General features: G+C 38.5%; 3 protein-coding genes across 3 annotated transcripts; all 3 read right to left on the reverse strand.

Annotated features, from left to right (window-relative positions):
• Positions 1-585: 585 nt before the first annotated feature.
• LOC141613148 (LEAF RUST 10 DISEASE-RESISTANCE LOCUS RECEPTOR-LIKE PROTEIN KINASE-like 2.1) lies at positions 586-3,100 on the reverse strand. Its single transcript, XM_074431884.1, has 2 exons — positions 2,368-3,100; positions 586-1,704 (listed from the first exon to the last, which is right to left on the reverse strand). Exons 1-2 carry the CDS (start codon positions 3,098-3,100, stop codon positions 590-592), a joined length of 1,848 nt encoding a protein of 615 aa, XP_074287985.1. The 3' UTR covers positions 586-589.
• Positions 3,101-8,548: 5,448 nt separating this feature from the next.
• LOC141613149 (LEAF RUST 10 DISEASE-RESISTANCE LOCUS RECEPTOR-LIKE PROTEIN KINASE-like 2.1) lies at positions 8,549-14,628 on the reverse strand. The gene is made up of 8 exons (XM_074431885.1): positions 14,551-14,628; positions 13,620-13,960; positions 13,396-13,458; positions 12,981-13,003; positions 11,934-12,865; positions 10,146-10,890; positions 10,029-10,061; positions 8,549-9,937 (listed from the first exon to the last, which is right to left on the reverse strand). The coding sequence occupies exons 1-8, from the start codon at positions 14,626-14,628 to the stop codon at positions 8,823-8,825; spliced, it is 3,330 nt and encodes a 1,109-aa protein (XP_074287986.1). The 3' UTR covers positions 8,549-8,822.
• LOC141613150 (LEAF RUST 10 DISEASE-RESISTANCE LOCUS RECEPTOR-LIKE PROTEIN KINASE-like 2.4) lies at positions 11,459-17,867 on the reverse strand. The gene is made up of 4 exons (XM_074431886.1): positions 17,117-17,867; positions 16,486-16,521; positions 12,981-16,362; positions 11,459-12,865 (listed from the first exon to the last, which is right to left on the reverse strand). Exons 1-3 carry the CDS (start codon positions 17,865-17,867, stop codon positions 15,248-15,250), a joined length of 1,902 nt encoding a protein of 633 aa, XP_074287987.1. The 3' UTR covers positions 11,459-12,865; positions 12,981-15,247.
• Between the last annotated feature and the right edge of the window lie 258 nt (positions 17,868-18,125).

Below are 18,125 nucleotides of genomic sequence, written 5' to 3' on the forward strand. Positions count from 1 at the left end.
ATTGATTGGTTTGCTTACGTTTATTTAATAGTAAATGCATAATTTATTAATATTCTCATGAAATGATTACTAATTAAATAAAAAATGAAAGCATGTATGACTACTGACCAGAGAAATATTCAAAGTACAGCTATTATTTTATCATGCCTCACTCTTCTACCCTGCTTCAACCAAACTATTGACTAATATTAAAGAAGGGTGGGACTAACTCAACGGGTGAGATCCCGTCTTTTAGGAGGCTCGCTCAGGAGTATGTATTACGCGCGCGCATATAGCACTAGTGTCTAATAGAAAGATCATTTTGAATACATAGTTCAAAGACCAAACAGTTTTCAACAAAGCCAGCATTTTGCTGTTATTTGGAAACATTACAAACATGAGGTACAGTACATATATACTCAAAGATGAATAATTTACTGAGTAGGTGCATTCTGCGAGTAAATTCAAGCAGGGCAGATCAAAACATACCAGAAATAAAATATGCTGAGTATTTATTTTTAATTTGCACTATCCGATTTACAGATATGAGTTAGGTAGGATCGGCAGCAATACTCTACTCTTGAGTTTCAACATTGTGTATGTCAGACCGTCACTGGGTTTGTGTAGTAGTTCCTGAGGTATTGAAGGCCAATCTCGGAGGTGAAGATAAATTCGGCCTGGGTGGCATTTGTATCGAATCAGGACACCCTTGTAGCATGTCTACCACCGTAGTCATTGTTGGCCGATTTGAAGGATAAGTCTGTATACACCATAAGCTTACCAAAATCATCTTCGTCTGCAATGCTTTTTCTTCGTCATTTGTAGTTCCTTGAAATGAAGCTTCCTCCTGCAGTTCAAGTTTGTCGTATATCCACTTCGGAAAATACAGGTCACTGCTTTTTTGCTGATCTGCAGATAAATTGTTTCTACCACATGCCATATCTAAAACCATCATCCCGAAGCTATAAACATCCGATTTGTGAGAAACTCTTCCAAAAGATCTGCAAAATACCTCTGGTGCTATGTACCCAATAGTCCCTCTTGCGTCCATCATTGATATGGTACTTTTTTGTAAGGGGCATAATCTAGCTAGGCCAAAGTCTGAAATCTTCGGGATAAAGTCTTGATCAAGTAGAATATTGTGAGGCTTGATGTCGAAATGCAAAATCCGAGCATTACAACCTCGGTGTAAATAGTCTAATCCTTTAGCGATCCCTATGGCGATATTAAGAAGTGTTTCCCATGGTAAGGATTGATTACTGGGACCAGCACCATGATATGTGAATTTTTCAAGGGATCCATTCGGTAAATACTCATATATCAAGGCTCTTTTATTACCCTCGAAGCAAAAACCTAAAAGAGTGACAATATTGACATGGTTAGTTCGACTGATGCTAGCTACCTCGTTGATAAAGTCTTCACCGTCTCCCTTTGATTGTTTCAAGACTTTCACCGCGACAAGAGAGCCGCTCTTTAACTTACCTTGGTAAACAATAGCATAGCCACCTTCACCAAGTTTCTCGCTGAAATCATTGGTGATTTTCTTTAAATTCTTGTATGTATGCCTTGTTAAAGAAAACGAACCATAAATTTGTAAGAAGGCATCAACATTAGGGCATGTTTTGGCTTCTGACTTCCAGAACGTAGCGAATTTCGGACTTGATTTCTTTTTCCTTAGAAACCAGGCAATAACAATTAACAGCCCTATCCCCACTGCTATTGATGCTGGGGAAAACAAATTTACATATAAATTGTCAGGTAAATTTATTAACATTAGAACTGGATGCTGAATGTATCATGACAATAACACTAGATTACCTGATCCAACAATGATGAGTCCTCTGGATATTGCTGTGGAGATAATGATATGAAACTATAAGCATATATATCTAAGAAAAAAAATATGTAAGGAAAAAAACGACACGAAAATTAAAGATTTACGTCTTAGAGAATTTTTTTGCATGCTAATGACATATGAATCACCAAAACACAAATATGAAGAGTATCAGGAAAGTTTGACCCAAATCATCCAAAACCCGAATTCACTGGGCGGAGTTGGACTATGCTAGACCCGCTATTGGCCTGTAGCAAAATAATCTAGCATGAAACCACCCAACCTGAGAATACTCATTCCGAAAATGACACAAAACAATATCCATATTATGTGACGAGAAGTGCTAGGGCGACACCGGACAAGTTTACCATTTAACCACCCAACCAAAAATGACACACAGCTAAAAGACTAGATATTACACATCCAATAAAGATCAAAAATACTGATTCAAAATGGTATATATACCTAAAATAATCCGATCCAAAAGGGCCCGCTTGTAAGGGTTTAGTGAGTACTAATTTAGTTAAAGTACACAGAGTAGTACATATGCATACCTGATTTGCAGAGGCACACAAAATCAGAACGCGAAGATGAGCCACATATACAACCAGATTTATAACACTTGACACATTCTAAAGGGTACCCATAGTTCACCTCAAACCCCTCGTAAAGGATCTGAGAAACCGTTATATTACCCTTGTTATAAAGATCCAACTCTTTACTAAAGACTGGAACCTCAGCAGAGATGCAAGATGCATATTGGCCTTGGGCTGAATTATTGTTCCGATAATAAACTGGGAATTTGGAATGATTCTCATAGCATGTAACATTGCCATCACTACGGTTTGGAACCATCCTGTTGTTGCACTTGTAAAGTAAGTTAATTATCTCAACCTTTCTGGTGAACTCAAGTATGCCACCAAAATCTCTTCCGTAAGAACCACAACTATTTTCCGGAGCCCCACGAAGTTCAAGAGTTATGTTATTACCATAATATGTGATGTTAACAACATTATAAGATTCCAATTGTTTTGGGCCAATTTTCAGATACGGGTAACTACCAGTTGGATAATCAATACACTGAAGCTGCAACGCCGGGTGGCCACAGTATTGAGGCCTGCCCTCTCCCCAAAATGGGAACCCGACATTTTTGAGTTTCCCACATGTAATTAATACAGAAAAGCATGTCTTATACCTGTCATCAACACCATCAGATGAAGGCAATCCAACAAAGACGACAAAGATGGCAAAAGAGAGCAAGTGCAGGGAAGATGTTGAGGATACCATTTTTCGAGATCTCATTTGGAAATGCACATAGGAAGGAATAAGGTACCTCTAGAAGTGAAATTTTTAGATGTGTGTCATTAGCAAAATTCAAGTTTCTACTTTTAACACTATTAATGATATTGAATTATTGTCTAGAGATAATTAAGATTAATCAAGTTTGCAAGACCATATACTTGTGGAAATTGGTAATGCCTATCATTGTCCTATACTTCTACAACTATTACTGCGTCTTTGAAGGGATAAGTCAACAGTCAAGCACTCAAGCTTACATGTTTCTCACTCACCTTCCTGAATAGTGAATACAAACAATTTGTGATTATTCTTTCATAAATGTAAACATATTCCGTCTCCATCAGTAGAACTGTAATTGATATCACTTCTGTTCGATACATAGCTTCAGTAGATCATGCCCATTTTAGTGAATCAACTTGTAGTACTGCTATCATTTTATTATGCCTCACAGTGTACCCTGCTTCAACCAAACTTTTTACGAATACTATTAAAGAAGGGTGGCCGGATGGGACTTATGTGTTCAACCATTGTCATGCCTGTTGTATCTCTAAAAGCAAGAAGCTACCATTTTCTATTTCATCGTTAACGTCCAACGCACCCCTCGACTTGCTTTCTTCGGACCTCTGGACTAGTCCAGTCTTATCTCGTGACCACTACAAATACTATGTAATATTCACTAAATACGTTTGGCTATACCCTTTAAAACGAAAATCTAAAACCACTCAAATATTTACACAATTTAAAGCTTTAGTTGAGAAATATTTTAATCGACCCATTCGTCGCTTCTTTTCTGATAATGGTGGCGAATACATTAAATTAAATCAATCTTTACTCGATGATGGCATCTCGCATAGTACAAGTCCACCACACACACCGGAACACAATGGCTATGCTGAAAGACGACATAGACATATTGTAGAAACCGGCCTCGCATTACTCAATCACGCTGGCCTTCCCACGACTTATTGGCTCTTTGCATTTACTACCGCCACATACCTTATAAATCGACTCCATATTAAAAATTTAAATGGTGACTCCCCTTATTTTAAATTGCATAAAATCCAACCCGAATATCATAAACTTCGTAATTTTGGATGCTTATGTTATCCGTGGTTAAGACCGTATACAAAACATAAATTAGAAGCTCGCTCCATCGCATGTATTTTTGTTGGCTACTCTACCACACAAAGTGCCTATCACTGCTTAGACCCAAAAACCCGTCGCATTTATACTTCTCGACATGTGAAATTTATTGAAGATAAATACCCATTTCGTGACACCATCTCGACACCTAGTCCTTCACCTATACTCGATGACTGGTGCACTCTCCATATACCGCTCCTTCCTCAGCCGGACACTACCGTGCCACCTACCTTGGTCCCTTCATCCACCACGTCCACCAGGCCTCCACCACGCCATCCCATCCACATTGTTTATTCTCGTCGACCTCACCCTTCGCCTACAACACCCTCAACTGCTCCCAATAATGAGCCCAATCAACACAACTCCTCTTCCTCTATTACTCCCACTCCTGCTTCTCCTCTCTCTTCCGCTGCACCCTCGAAACCCGCTCCTAAAGCTCGCAAACAAGCCGTACCACCACCTCCTAAGACCATTGTTACAAGACTCGACAATGGCATTATGAAACCCAATCCTAACTACACTAACAACCTCGCTCAAGCCTCCTCAAACAGTGATATTCTACCCAACACCGTCAAGCAAGCTCTTATTCTTCCTCAATGGAGAAATGCCATGCAAGAAGAATTTGATGCTCTTGAACGAAACCAAACCTGGACCCTTGTTCCACGCACTTCATCTCAAAATGTCATAAGATGTAAGTGGGTTTACAGGAACAAATTTAACCCCGATGGCACCCTTAAACAACACAAAGCTCGTCTTGTCGCTAAGGGATTCCATCAAAAACCCGGTATTGATTTTAATGAAACATTTAGTCCCGTTATTAAACCAACAACCGTTCATTTAATTCTATCCTTAGTTGTCACTAATTCATGGTCGCTAAGGCAATTAGATGTCAATAATGCGTTCCTCTAAGGCAAGTTAACTGACAATGTATTTATGATTCAACCTCCTGGCTTCGTTAATCAAGCAAAAACTGATCATGTTTGTAAATTAAACAAAGCCATTTATGGCCTCAAACAGGCTCCTCGAGCCTGGTACACTGAATTAACCTCTTATCTCCTAAATTATGGTTTTAAACAATCTATTTTTGACTCGTCCTTATTTATTCTACATACACAAACCACTTTCATTTACATGCTCATCTACGTTGACGACATATCGTTACTGGACCACACCCTACCCAGTTACACTACTTCATTGACAAGTTGTCCCAACGTTTTTCGCTTAAAGACCTTGGCCCGCTGTCTTATTTTCTAGGCATCGAAGTTGCTCATAACTCTCTGGGAATTCACCTAAACCAATCCAAGTATATTCATGATCTTCTAACCAAGTACAAAATGATTGATGTTAAGCCTAATACGACACCCATGGCTACATCTCCGTCCTTGGTTCGTGAAGACCACCTACCCATTCATGACCACTCCGGCTATCGTGCTATTGTTGGTAGCCTACAGTACATATCCCTAACCAGGCCCGACATTGCCTTTGCCATTAATCGCCTTGCTCAATTTCTACATCACCCCACCACCACTCATTGGACTGCGCTAAAGCGTCTTCTTCGCTACTTGCAAGGGACTCAAACCGTTCGCCTCCAATTATATCGAGACTCCCCATCCCGTCTTCATGCATTTTGTGATGTCGATCATGCAGGTGACAAAGACACTTACCTATTTATTTTGTGTATGGAAATTCTATCTCGTCAACTTCAGCAGGCTGAATCCCAACACCGCATCTTTGGCCTCAAAATCTAGCGGTATGCTCCGCCTCTCTCGCATCTTTTTTATGCCGATGACGCTTTCATTTGCTGCAAGGCAACGCCTGCTTCCTTTGAGGCTATCCGAGATATTTTCCAGGGATTTGAGGACGTTTCTGGTCAGATGATTAATCTGCAAAAAATCGTTTATTAAATTTAGTCCCAATTCACCGGAAGATTTCAAAACCCATATGACCTCCATTCTGCGTATGAAAGCAAGTGATTCCTTTGGTACTTATTTGGGGGTTCCGGTTGATTTACCAAAATGTAAGAAGACGGCTTTTAATTAAATTCTTGATAAGATTACTATGTGTATCTCGGCTTTGTCTTCACTTCACCTATATCAAGCTAGCAAGTTTGTTATTATTAACTCCATCTTGCTTGGTTCGTTGGTTCATATTCTGGCGGCTGTCCCATTACCGCTTTCCGTTTCAAGAAAAATTGACTCATTAATTGCGGCTTTCTGGTGGAGTAAACATTCTTCACACCGCTCTATTCACTGGCTATCCCAACAACATTTGCACATTCCAAGAGATAAGGGAGGCCTTAGTATTAAATCGGTAACCATCCTTAGTCAAGCTTATCTTATGAAGAATTTTTGGCGCATCCACCATAAGCCGGATGGTATACTTGAAAAGTACCTCAAGCCAAAGTATAGGTGCGACCTTCTTATTCCTAAGATGAGGTCCAATGTTACACAACCTTCCTTTGTATGGCAAGGTATTTGTCGAGCAACTGCTTCTTGCACTGACGCTATGGCTTGGAAAGTTGGCAATGGTAACTCAATTAATCTTCTCTCTAGTCACTGGATACAAGGTCATCCCCCAAAATTGCGTCAAGAACAGCGCCATACCGTTCCTACAATTTCTGATTTTGTTAATGACAATTGCTCCTGGAAACCGCAACATATTTTTCGAGTTTTTGACAATCCCACAGCTCAAGCTATTTTGGCTATGGAACCGCCTATTCTTGCAAATGACGATTTCCTTTATTGGAAGTACACTGAGGATGGCTGTTATGATCTGGGTACGCTTACCTTTTATCTAAAGGTACGACAACAACACCGACACTAAGCACGTTTCCTTGGAAGTTAGTATGGAGTTTCCCATTTTCTAGCAAATTTCCTCTTTTCATATGGAGGCTTGCCCATCACATCCTCCCAACTAAGACGGTTCTAGCACATAGGGCCTTTCGGATTGATGCTCTATGCTCTTTATGTCGATCTGCTTTGGAATCTCCTGAACATTTATTCCGCTCTTGTGACATCATTCAACATGTCTGGCGGTCTTCTTTGCTCGCTATACAATCTATGGCTAACCCAAGTGTTTCTTTTATCCGTTGGCTAGCTGATCATATTACATACCTTCATCAGATTTCTTCACCGGGATTTAGTTCCTTACTCTACTTCTTTTGCATCCTGCGCTCCATCTAGCTTATCCGCAACTCTATCGTCTTTGACAATAATGCGCTTGTGCCGGAACGGATCCTTCACCTAGCAGATGCGTTACACCATTCACATTTGCGTCTGCCCATTCTACGCCATGATGAAAATCAGTCCCAAACACTTCCCATGTCGGCAGATAATCATCATTCAACTTCAACATCTTCTCTTTCTTACCGTCTTTACATCTGCAGGAATTCTATCCAAAATGGTTACACTGCTACTGTCGAATCGGACGCTTGCTTGCCTGACCAGTACTACGTGCGAGCATCTACTCCTCTTGTTGCCTATTCTCAAGCTTTACTCCAGCTTATGTTAAGACAGGAGTTGGTTACATCCACTGCAGTTACCTTCGTGGTGACTTCCCAAAAATTATGTTCAGTTCTGGCCTCTCAAAAGTCAGTCCCAATAGCTGTGCGAAATTCGTTAGGTGAAATTCGCACATTACTTCGTGTACATCGTAACTGGTCAGTTAGCCTTGCTACTGGTTAGTTTACGTATGCTTTGCTTGTATCTGTAAAAACGCTATGTTTATCGTTTCTTTTTATTTTTTTTTTGGTTACAATGTTTATCGTTTCTTTTTATAAAAGCAGTTAACGATTGTCGGAAAAAAAAAAAAAAAAAAATTGATTGGTTTAGTTACGTTTATTTAATAGTAAAAGCATAATTTATTAATATTCTCATGAAATGATTACTAATTAAATAAAAAATGAAAGCATGTATGACTACTGACCAAAGAAATATTCAAAGTACAGCTATTATTTTATCATGCCTCACTCTTCTACCCTGCTTCAACCAAACTTTTGACAAATATTATTTTATTAATATTCTCATGAAATGATCCCGTCTTTCACGAGGCTCGCTCAGGAGTATGTATTACGCGCGCGCATATACCGCTAGTGTCTAATAGAAAACCCATTTTGAATACATAGTTCAATGACCAAACAGTTTTCAACAAAGCCAGCATTTTGCTGTTATTTGGTAACATTACAAGCATGAGGTACAATACATATATACTCAAAGATGAATAATTTACTGAATAGGTGCATTCCGCGAGTAAATTCAAGCAGGACAGATCAAAACATACCAGAAAAAAAATAATTTACAACCAGACTAAACTGATGCATTCACTGAATAGGCGCATCGTGCAAGTAAATTCAAGCAAAAAAGGGCAAAACATACCAGAAAAAAAATATCATTATACATTATTTTCAGTTTGCAATATCCGATTTACTCTAGATTCAAGTAGGGTAGAATCGGCAGCAAAACTGTACTTACGGGTTTGAACATTGTTTGTGTTCCCAGAATATCGAACTCAAAACCTCCAGTTAAGCTAGATTGCCATAAGAAAAAGATGAACGTCTTGTGTCAGATCATCACTGGGTTTGTGTGATAGTTCCTGAGGTATCGAAGGCCAATCTCGGAGGAGAAGATAAATTCGGCGTGGGCGGCATTTGTATTGAATCAAGACACCCCTGTAGCATTTCTAAGACTCTACTCATTGATGGACGATTTGCAGGATAAGTCTGTATACACCATAAGCTTACTAAAATCATCTTCTTCTGCAATACTCTTTCTTGGTCATTTGTAGTTCCTTGAAATGAACCTTCCGCCTGTCGTTCGAGTCGGTCATATATCCACTTTGGAAAATACAGGTCACTACTTCTTTGCTGATCTGCAGATAGATTGTTTCTACCACATACCATGTCTAAAACCATCATCCCGAAGCTATAAACATCCGATTTGTGGGAAACTCCTCCAATTGTTCTGCAGAATACCTCTGGAGCTATGTACCCGATAGTCCCTCTTGCTTCCATCATTGAAATGGTACTTTCTTGTAAGGGACATAATCTAGCAAGGCCAAAGTCTGAAATCTTCGGGATAAACTCTTGATCAAGTAGAATATTGTGAGGCTTGATGTCGAAATGCAAAATACGAGCATTACAACCTCGGTGTAAATAGTCTAATCCTTTTGCGATCCCTATGGCGATATTAAGAAGTGTTTCCCATGGTAAGGATTGATTACTGGGACCAGCACCATGATATGTAAACTTTTCAAGGGATCCATTCGGCAAATACTCATATATCAAGGCTCTTTTATTACCCTCGAAGCAAAAACCTAAAAGAGTGACAATATTGACATGGTTAGTTCGACTGATGCTAGCTACCTCATTGATAAAGTCTTCACCGTCTCCCTTTGATTGTTTCAAGACTTTCACCGCCACAAGAGAGCCGCTGTTTAACTTACCTTGGTAAACAATAGCATAGCCACCTTCACCAAGTTTCTCTCTGAAATCATTGGTGATTTTCTTTAAATTCTTGTATGTATGTCTTGTTAAAGAAAATGAACCATAAATTTGTAAGAAGGCATCAACATTGGGGCATGTTTTGGCTTCTGACTTCCAGAACGTAGCGAATTTCGGACTTGATTTCTTTTTCCTTAGATACCAGGCAATAACAATTAACAGCCCTACCCCCACTGCTATTGAAGCTGCAGAAAACGAATTGACATATAAATTCAGGTAAATTTATTAACATTAGAACTGGATGCTGAATGTATCTTGACAATAACACTAGATTACCTGATCCAACAATGATGAGTCCTCTGGATATTGCTGTGGAGAGAATGATATGAAATTATAAGCATTTTTAGTGAGTACTAATTTAGTTAAAGTACACAGAGTAGTACATATGCATACCTGGTTTGCAGAGGCACACAAAATCTGAAGGCGAAGATGAGCCACATATACAACCTGATTTATAACACTTGATACATTCTAAGGGATACGCATAATTCACTTCAAACCCCTTATATAAGATCTGAAAAACCGTTGTATTACCCTTGTTATAAAGATCCAACTGTTTTCTTAAGACTGGATTCGGAGCAGAGTTGCAAGATGCATATTGCCCTCGGGCTGAATTATTGTGCCGATAATAAACTGGAAATTTTAAAGAATTCTCATAGCATGTAACATTGCCATCACTACGGTTTGGAACCATCCCGTTGTTGCACTTGTAAAGTAAGTTAATCATCTCAACCTTTCTGGTGAACTCAAGTATGCCACCAAAATCTCTTCCGTAAGAACCACAAGTGTTTTCCGCAGCCCCACGAAGTTCAAGAGTTATGTTATTACCAGAGAAAGTGATGTTAAGAACATTATAACCTTCCAAGTATTTTGGGCCAATTTTCAGAAACGGGAAACGACCTTTTGGATTATCAATACACTGAAGCTGCAACGCCGGGTGGCCACAGTATTTAGGCCTGCCATCTCCCCAAAATGGGAACCCTACATCTTTGAGTTTCCCACATGTAAATACAGAAGAGCATGTCTTATACCTGTCATCAACACCATCAGATGAAGGCAACCCAACAAAGACGACGACAAAGATGGCAAAAGAGAGCAAGTGCAGGGAAGATGTTGAGGATACCATTTTTCGAGATCTCTAGAAGTGAAATTTTTAGATGTCTGTCATTAGCAAAATTCAAGATTCTACTTTTAACACTAATAATGATAATTGGGAAGAGACAATGATACTGAATTATTGTCTAGAGATAATTAAGATTAATCAAGTTTGCAAGACCATATACTTGTGGAAATTGGTAATGCCTATCTATTACTGCGTCTTTGAAGGGATATAAGTCAACAGTCAAGCTTACATATTTCTCACTCACCTTCCTGAATAGTGAATACAAACAATTTGTGATTATTCTTTCATAAATGTAAACATATTCCGTCTCCATCAGTAGAACTGTAATTCATATCACTTGAGTTCGATATATAGCTTTTGACGAATATTAAAGAAGGGTGGCCGGGTGGGACTAACTCGATGGGTGAAAATGTGAGATTCCATCTTTCACGAGACTCATTCAACAGTAGGTATGTATTACGCATTTATGCACGCACATATAGCACAAGTGTCTAATAGAAACCCAATGTAAATAGATAGTTCAAAGACCAAACAGTTTTCAACAAAACCAGCATTTTGCTATTATTTGGTAACATTACAAGCATGAGGTACAGTACATATATACTCAAAAGATAAATAATTTACTTACAGACTATGCTGTTGCATTCACTGAATAGGCAAGCACCAAAGAGGAAACTGATCAGATAGAAAATATCATTATATTTTATTATTATTATTATTATTTTAGTTTGCAGTATCCGATTTAGTCTAGAATCAGAGTTGGGTAGGATCAGCAGCAAAACTCTACTCATGAGTTTTAACATTGTTGCGTTCCTAGAGTATAGAACTCTTGACCTCCAGTTAAGCTAGATTGCCACAAGAAAAAGATGAATGTCTTTTTTATACCGTCACTGAGTTTGTGTGATAGTTCCTGAGGTATCAAAGGCCAACCTAGGAGGAGAAGATAAATACGGCCTGGGTGGCATTTTTATTGAATCAAGACACCCTTGTAGCATTTGTACCACCGTACTCATTGATGGCCGGTTTGAAGGATAAGTCCGTATACACCACAAGCTAACCAAAATCATCTTCCTCTGCAATGCTTTTTCTTCGTCATTTGTAGTTCCTTGAAATGAAGCTTCCTCTTCCAGTTCAAGTTTGTCGTATATCCAATCCGGAAAATCCTGGTCACTGCCTTTTTGCTGTTCTGCAGATAAATTGTTTCTACCACATGCCATATCTAAAACCATCATCCCAAAGCTATAAACATCCGACTTGTGGGAAACTCCTCCGAAAGTTCTGCAGAATACTTCTGGAGCTATGTACCCGATAGTCCCTCTTGCTTCCATCATTGATATGGTATTTTCTTTTAGGGGACATAATCTAGCAAGACCAAAATCTGAAATCTTTGGGGTAAAATCTTCATCAAGTAGAATATTGTGAGGCTTGATGTCAAAATGCAAAATCCGAGCATTACAACCCTGGTGTAAGTAGTCTAGTCCTTTTGCGATCCCTGTAGCGATATTAAAAAGTGTTTCCCAAGGTAATGATTTATCACCATGACATGTGAACTTTTCAAGAGATCCATTCGGCAAATACTCATATACCAAGGCTCTTTTGTTACCCTCAAAACAAAAACCTAAGAGAGTGACAACATTGACATGGTTAGTCCGACTGATGCTAGCAACCTCGTTGAGGAAGTCTTCCCCGGTTCCCTTTGATTGTTTCAACACCTTCACCGCCACATGACATCCATTGTTTAACATGCCTTTGTAAACAACAGCATAGCCACCTTCTCCAAGTTTCTCTTTGAAATCATTGGTGATTTTCTTTAAATTCTTGTATGTGTGCGTTGTTAAAGAAAACGAACCATAAATTTTGAAAAATGCATCAACACTGGGGCATGTTGTAGCTTCTGAGTTCCAGAACGTAGTGAATTTCCGACTTAATTTCTCTTTCCTTATAAACCAGGCGATAACAAGTAACGATCCTATCCCCATTGCTAATAATGCTGCAGAAATCAAATTTACATTAAAATTGTTAGGTTTATTTATCACTCGTACTAAAAAAAAAAACAAAAAAAAGAACTAGAGGAGGTATGTAATTTAATTGTAGCATTAGATTACCTGATCCAACAATGATGAGTCTCCTGGATTTGTTTTACTGTGGTAGAATTAGTAACACGAAATTAGAGGCATATATAAACGAGCTGAACTTCACAGATTGACGACTTTGATACAGAACTTGTGCTTTTAACACGTTTATAACAGATGTATCACGAAATAACCGTCACGAAAGAGGGAGTAGTAAATGTGACGAAACTGACCGGACTGGAACATGATGGATAAAATAACCACAATATGACCGAAAGCCAAAATTGACCAATTCTAATCAAAATTGCTAGACCTGATATGACCCTAATTGAGAATGACCCTGAATGATTTATTTGAAATTACAGTTGACTTTAACAAATATAAAAACTATGATAAGCATGACCAAAAGGTGACTCAGACATGAATAAATTGACCTGTACAAACAAACCTGAATGACCCGAAATAACCCAATATTGAAACACCAGAACACTTAAGGCCTTTGTTTCCTGCCCTGAATGACCCATTTGAGTGGTAGTTTGGTGACAGTACATATGTACATACCACAAATGCTTGCCCTTTTTGCAGAGGCACACAAAAACTGAAGATGAAGATGCTCCACGAATGCAAACCGATTTAACACTTGACACAATATAAGGAATACTCATAATTCACCTCAAAACCCTCTTGTAAGATGAGTTGCAAGATGCATATTGGCCAATTTCCAGATATGGGTAACGACCTTTTGGATAATCCTTACACAGAAGTTGCAATGCCAGGTGCCCACAGTATTGACGCCTGCCATCTCCCCAGAACGGGTATCCAACATTTTTGAGTTCCCCACATGTAAATAATGCAGAAGAGTATATCATATACGAGTACCAATCATCAACACCACCAGATGAAGACAATACAACAACGATAATAGTTATGGACAGAAAAAGGTCATGCAGGAAAGATGTTGAAGAAATCATTTGCCGAGATCTCATATGGAAACGCGCATAAGAATAGGTTACCTGGATGGGAAAATTTCGGGTGTTGTCATTTAGCAAAATTCAAGTTTCTACCTTCAACACTATTAATGATAATTGGAAAGACACAAGGATTTGATCAAACATTCAAACTTAATCCATTACCTTATCGACTTCTAATTTTCAACTACTTTTTTAAGTTTCAGTTACATTTCTTGTTTTAGTTAACTTTTCAATTATCTACCATCTCACGTTTCAGTTAAATTTCCAATTTTCAGCGATCTTTTCGACTAGATTTCCCGAACAAAGAATCGGCAACGAATTTTACATGTTATACTATACTAGTCCTAGGTGCACCATAAATCTGATCAATATATTCTGAATTGTATCTTCAACTATACTGAGGAGTTCTCAGTGTTAACTGTTAATCAGGTAATCAATAAACAGAAACATGAATGATGATGACCATATTAAAATGAAATCAATTAAAACAAACAAGCAATCAATACCAGATAAATGGCCTACCAAATGTTTGTTATACTGCCTCACAGAGATTTTATGGGAACTGCCTATAAAACCACCACAACGTCAAAAGATCAAAATTCGAAGCACACAGTGAAAAGAAAGATTGTTACCTCAGAGAAAAATATTTTTAGAGAGGTATACTTCGAGTTCTCCAATGTCGGAAAAACGACAATTGGTGCTCCCGCCATTTTTCTGTTGCTGTGGAGGTCTTGGCCATGTTTGTTTGCTGGGTGAAATTATTACAGAAACTTCTCCTCTGGTGGACATTTGCGGAACGTTGCTCCTTGGCTGCCCTTTCATTTAGCCTCATTTACACAAATTCTATTTTAGTATGTTTGTGATTTTCACCTAAAGTGAGAATGTAACATCATAGAACAGAACACAATTATCGAATTCGAAATACAGGAAATAAAAGGCATAATATATTCAATATATGATGATTACCAACTAAATAAATATGAAAGCATGTATGACTACTGACTAGAAAAACAATTTACAAAGTACTGCAATTATTTTATTATGCCTCACTGTTCTACAGAAGGGTGGGACTAACTCGACGGGTGAGATCCCGTCTTTCACAAACCTCGCTCAGGAGTGTATATTACTCGTAGCATTTATGCACGCACATATCGCACAAGTATCTAATAGATATCCCATTTTAAAAACATAGTCTAGATTTGAGTTGGGTAGGACCGGAAGAAAAGCTCTAATGAGTTTTACATTGGTCCATTTCCCAAGTATCAAACTCTAGACCTCCAGTTAAGCTAGATTGCCACAAGAAAAAGATGAATGTCTTATGTCAGATGGTCACTGAGTTTGTGTGATAGTTCCTGAGGTAACGGAGGCCAATCTCGGAGGTGAAGATAAATACGGCCTGGGTGGCATTTGTATTGAATCAGGACACCCTTGTAGCATTTGTACCACCGTACTCATTGATGGACGATTTGAAGGATAAGACTGTATACACCACAAGCTGACCAAAATCATCTTCCTCTGCAATGCTTTTTCTTTGTCATTTGTAGTTCCTTGGAACGAAGCTTCCTCTTCCAGTTCAAGTCTGTCGTATATCCAATTCGGAAAATCTTGGTCACTGCTTATTTGCTCTTCTGCAGATAAATTGTTTCTACCACATGCCATATCTAAAATCATCATCCCGAAGCTATAAACATCCGATTTGTGAGAAACTCTTCCAAAAGTTCTGCAGAATACCTCTGGAGCTATGTACCCAATAGTTCCTCTTGCTTCCATCATTGATATGGTACTTTCTTTTAGGGGACATAATCTCGCTAGGCCAAAATCTGAAATCTTTGGAGTAAAGTCTTGATCAAGTAGAATATTGTGTGGCTTGATGTCGAAATGCAAAATCCGAGCATTACAACCGCGGTGTAAGTAGTCTAGTCCTTTTGCGATCCCTATGGCGATATTAAGAAGTGCTTCCCATGGTAATGATTTACTGCTGGCACTAGCACCATGATATGTGAACTTTTCAAGAGATCCATTCGGCAAATACTCATATATCAAGGCTCTTTTGTTACCCTCAAAGCAAAAACCTAAAAGAGTGACAACATTGACATGGTTAGTTCGACTAATGCTAGCTACCTCGTTGAGGAAGTCCTCCCCAGTTCCCTTTAATTGTTTCAACACCTTCACAGCCACATGACATCCATTGTTTAACATGCCTTTGTAAACAACAGCATAGCCACCTTCACCAAGTTTCTCTTTGAAATCATTTGTGATTTTCTTTAAATTCTTGTATGTGTGCCTTGTTACAGAAAACGAACCATAAATTTGTAAGAATGCATCAACATTTGGGCATGTTGTGGCTTCTGACTTCCAGAACGTAGCAAATTTCCGACTTGATTTCTTTTTCCTTAGATACCAGGCAATAACAATTAATATCCCTATCCCCACTGCTAATGATGCTGCAGAAACAAATTTACATTAAATTGTTAGCTTTATTTATTATAAAAAAAAAAAAAAAAAAAAAAAAAAAAAAAAAAAAGGAACTAAAGGAGGAATGTAATTTGATTGTAGCATTAGATTACCTGATCCAACAATGATGAGTCTCCTTAATTTGTTTACTGTGGTAGAATTAGCAACATGAAATTAGAGGCATATATATAATGTATGTATATAATAAACGACCTGAACTTCACAGATTAACGTCTTTGATACGGAATTTGTGCTTTTGACATGCTTATGCTGACAGTCCATCCTGAACAGACTGGAACGTCATGAACGAGTAATAAATGTGACGAAACTGAACGGAATGGAACGACATGAACAAAATAACTACAATATGACCGAAAGCCTAAATTGATCCATCCTGATCAAATTGCTAGACCTGATATGCCCCTAATTGAGAATGACCCAGCCAGATATTAAACCATCTGTCTCGAAATGATCCAATAACGAATGACAAAGAATGACTATTTGAATTTACAGTTGACTTTATGTACATAAAAATATAAAAAACTGTGATAAACATGACCAAAAGGCGACTCAGACATGAATAAATTGACCCGTACAAAAAACCTGAAAACCCCGAAATAACCCTATATTGAAACACCAGAACACAAAAGCCTTTGTTTCGTTTCCTGTATGACCCATACTTGATCCGAATGATCCATTTGAGTGGTAGTTTGGTAACAGTACCACAATGGAACAAATGCTTACCTTTTCCGCAGAGGCACAGAAAAACTGAAGATGATGATGACCCACAAATGCAACCCGATTTATAACACTTGACACAATCTAAGGAATACTCATAATTCACCTCAAAACCCTCTTGTAAGATCTGAGAAACAGTTTTATTACCCTTGTTATAAAGATCCAACTCTTTTTTAAAGACTGGAACCTGAGATGAGCTGCAAGATGAATATTGGCCTTGGCCTGAATTGTTGTTCCGATAATAAACTGGAAATCTGGAAGAATTCTCATAGCATGAAACCGAGCCATCTCTATGATTTGGAACTACCCCTTTGTTGCACTTGTAAAGTACGTTAATCTTCTCAACACTTTCGCTGAACTGAAGTATCCCATCAAAATCTCTTCCGTAAGAACCGCAAGAATTTTGCGGAGTCCCACGGAGTTCTAGGGTAACACTATAACCAGAGGAAGCGATGCTGACAACACTATAAATTTCCAAGTGTCTTGGGCCAATTTGCAGATATGGGTAAGGACCTTTTGGATCATCCTTACACTGAAGCTCCAACGCAGAGTGCCCACAGTATTGAGGCCTGCCATCTCCCCAAAACGGGTAACCAACATTTTTAAGCTCGCCACATGTAAAGAATGCAGAAGAGCACGTCTTATACCAGTAATCAACACTACTGTCAGATGAAGACAATCCAACAAAGACGATAACTATGAAGAGAGAAACCACCTGCAGGGAAGATGTTGGGGAGATCATTTGACGATATCTCATATTGAAACACACATAAGAATAGGGTACCTCTAGCTGTGAAATTCAAAATTTAACCATCCAACATTATTAATGATATATACTTGGAAAGACAAACAATTGTTGCTTAATAGCTGCAAGGAGATAATTGATAATGACTAGTGCTAATTATGATCAATCAAGTTTGCAAGGACATATTGTCTTCTACTTCTAAATCTATTACTGCCTATCTGAAGGGATAGGTCCATAGTCAAGTTTAGATGTTTCTCACTCACCTTCCTC

Source organism: Silene latifolia, chromosome 11 (assembly GCF_048544455.1).
Source record: "Silene latifolia isolate original U9 population chromosome 11, ASM4854445v1, whole genome shotgun sequence".
Classification (NCBI taxonomy): Eukaryota; Viridiplantae; Streptophyta; class Magnoliopsida; order Caryophyllales; family Caryophyllaceae; genus Silene; species Silene latifolia.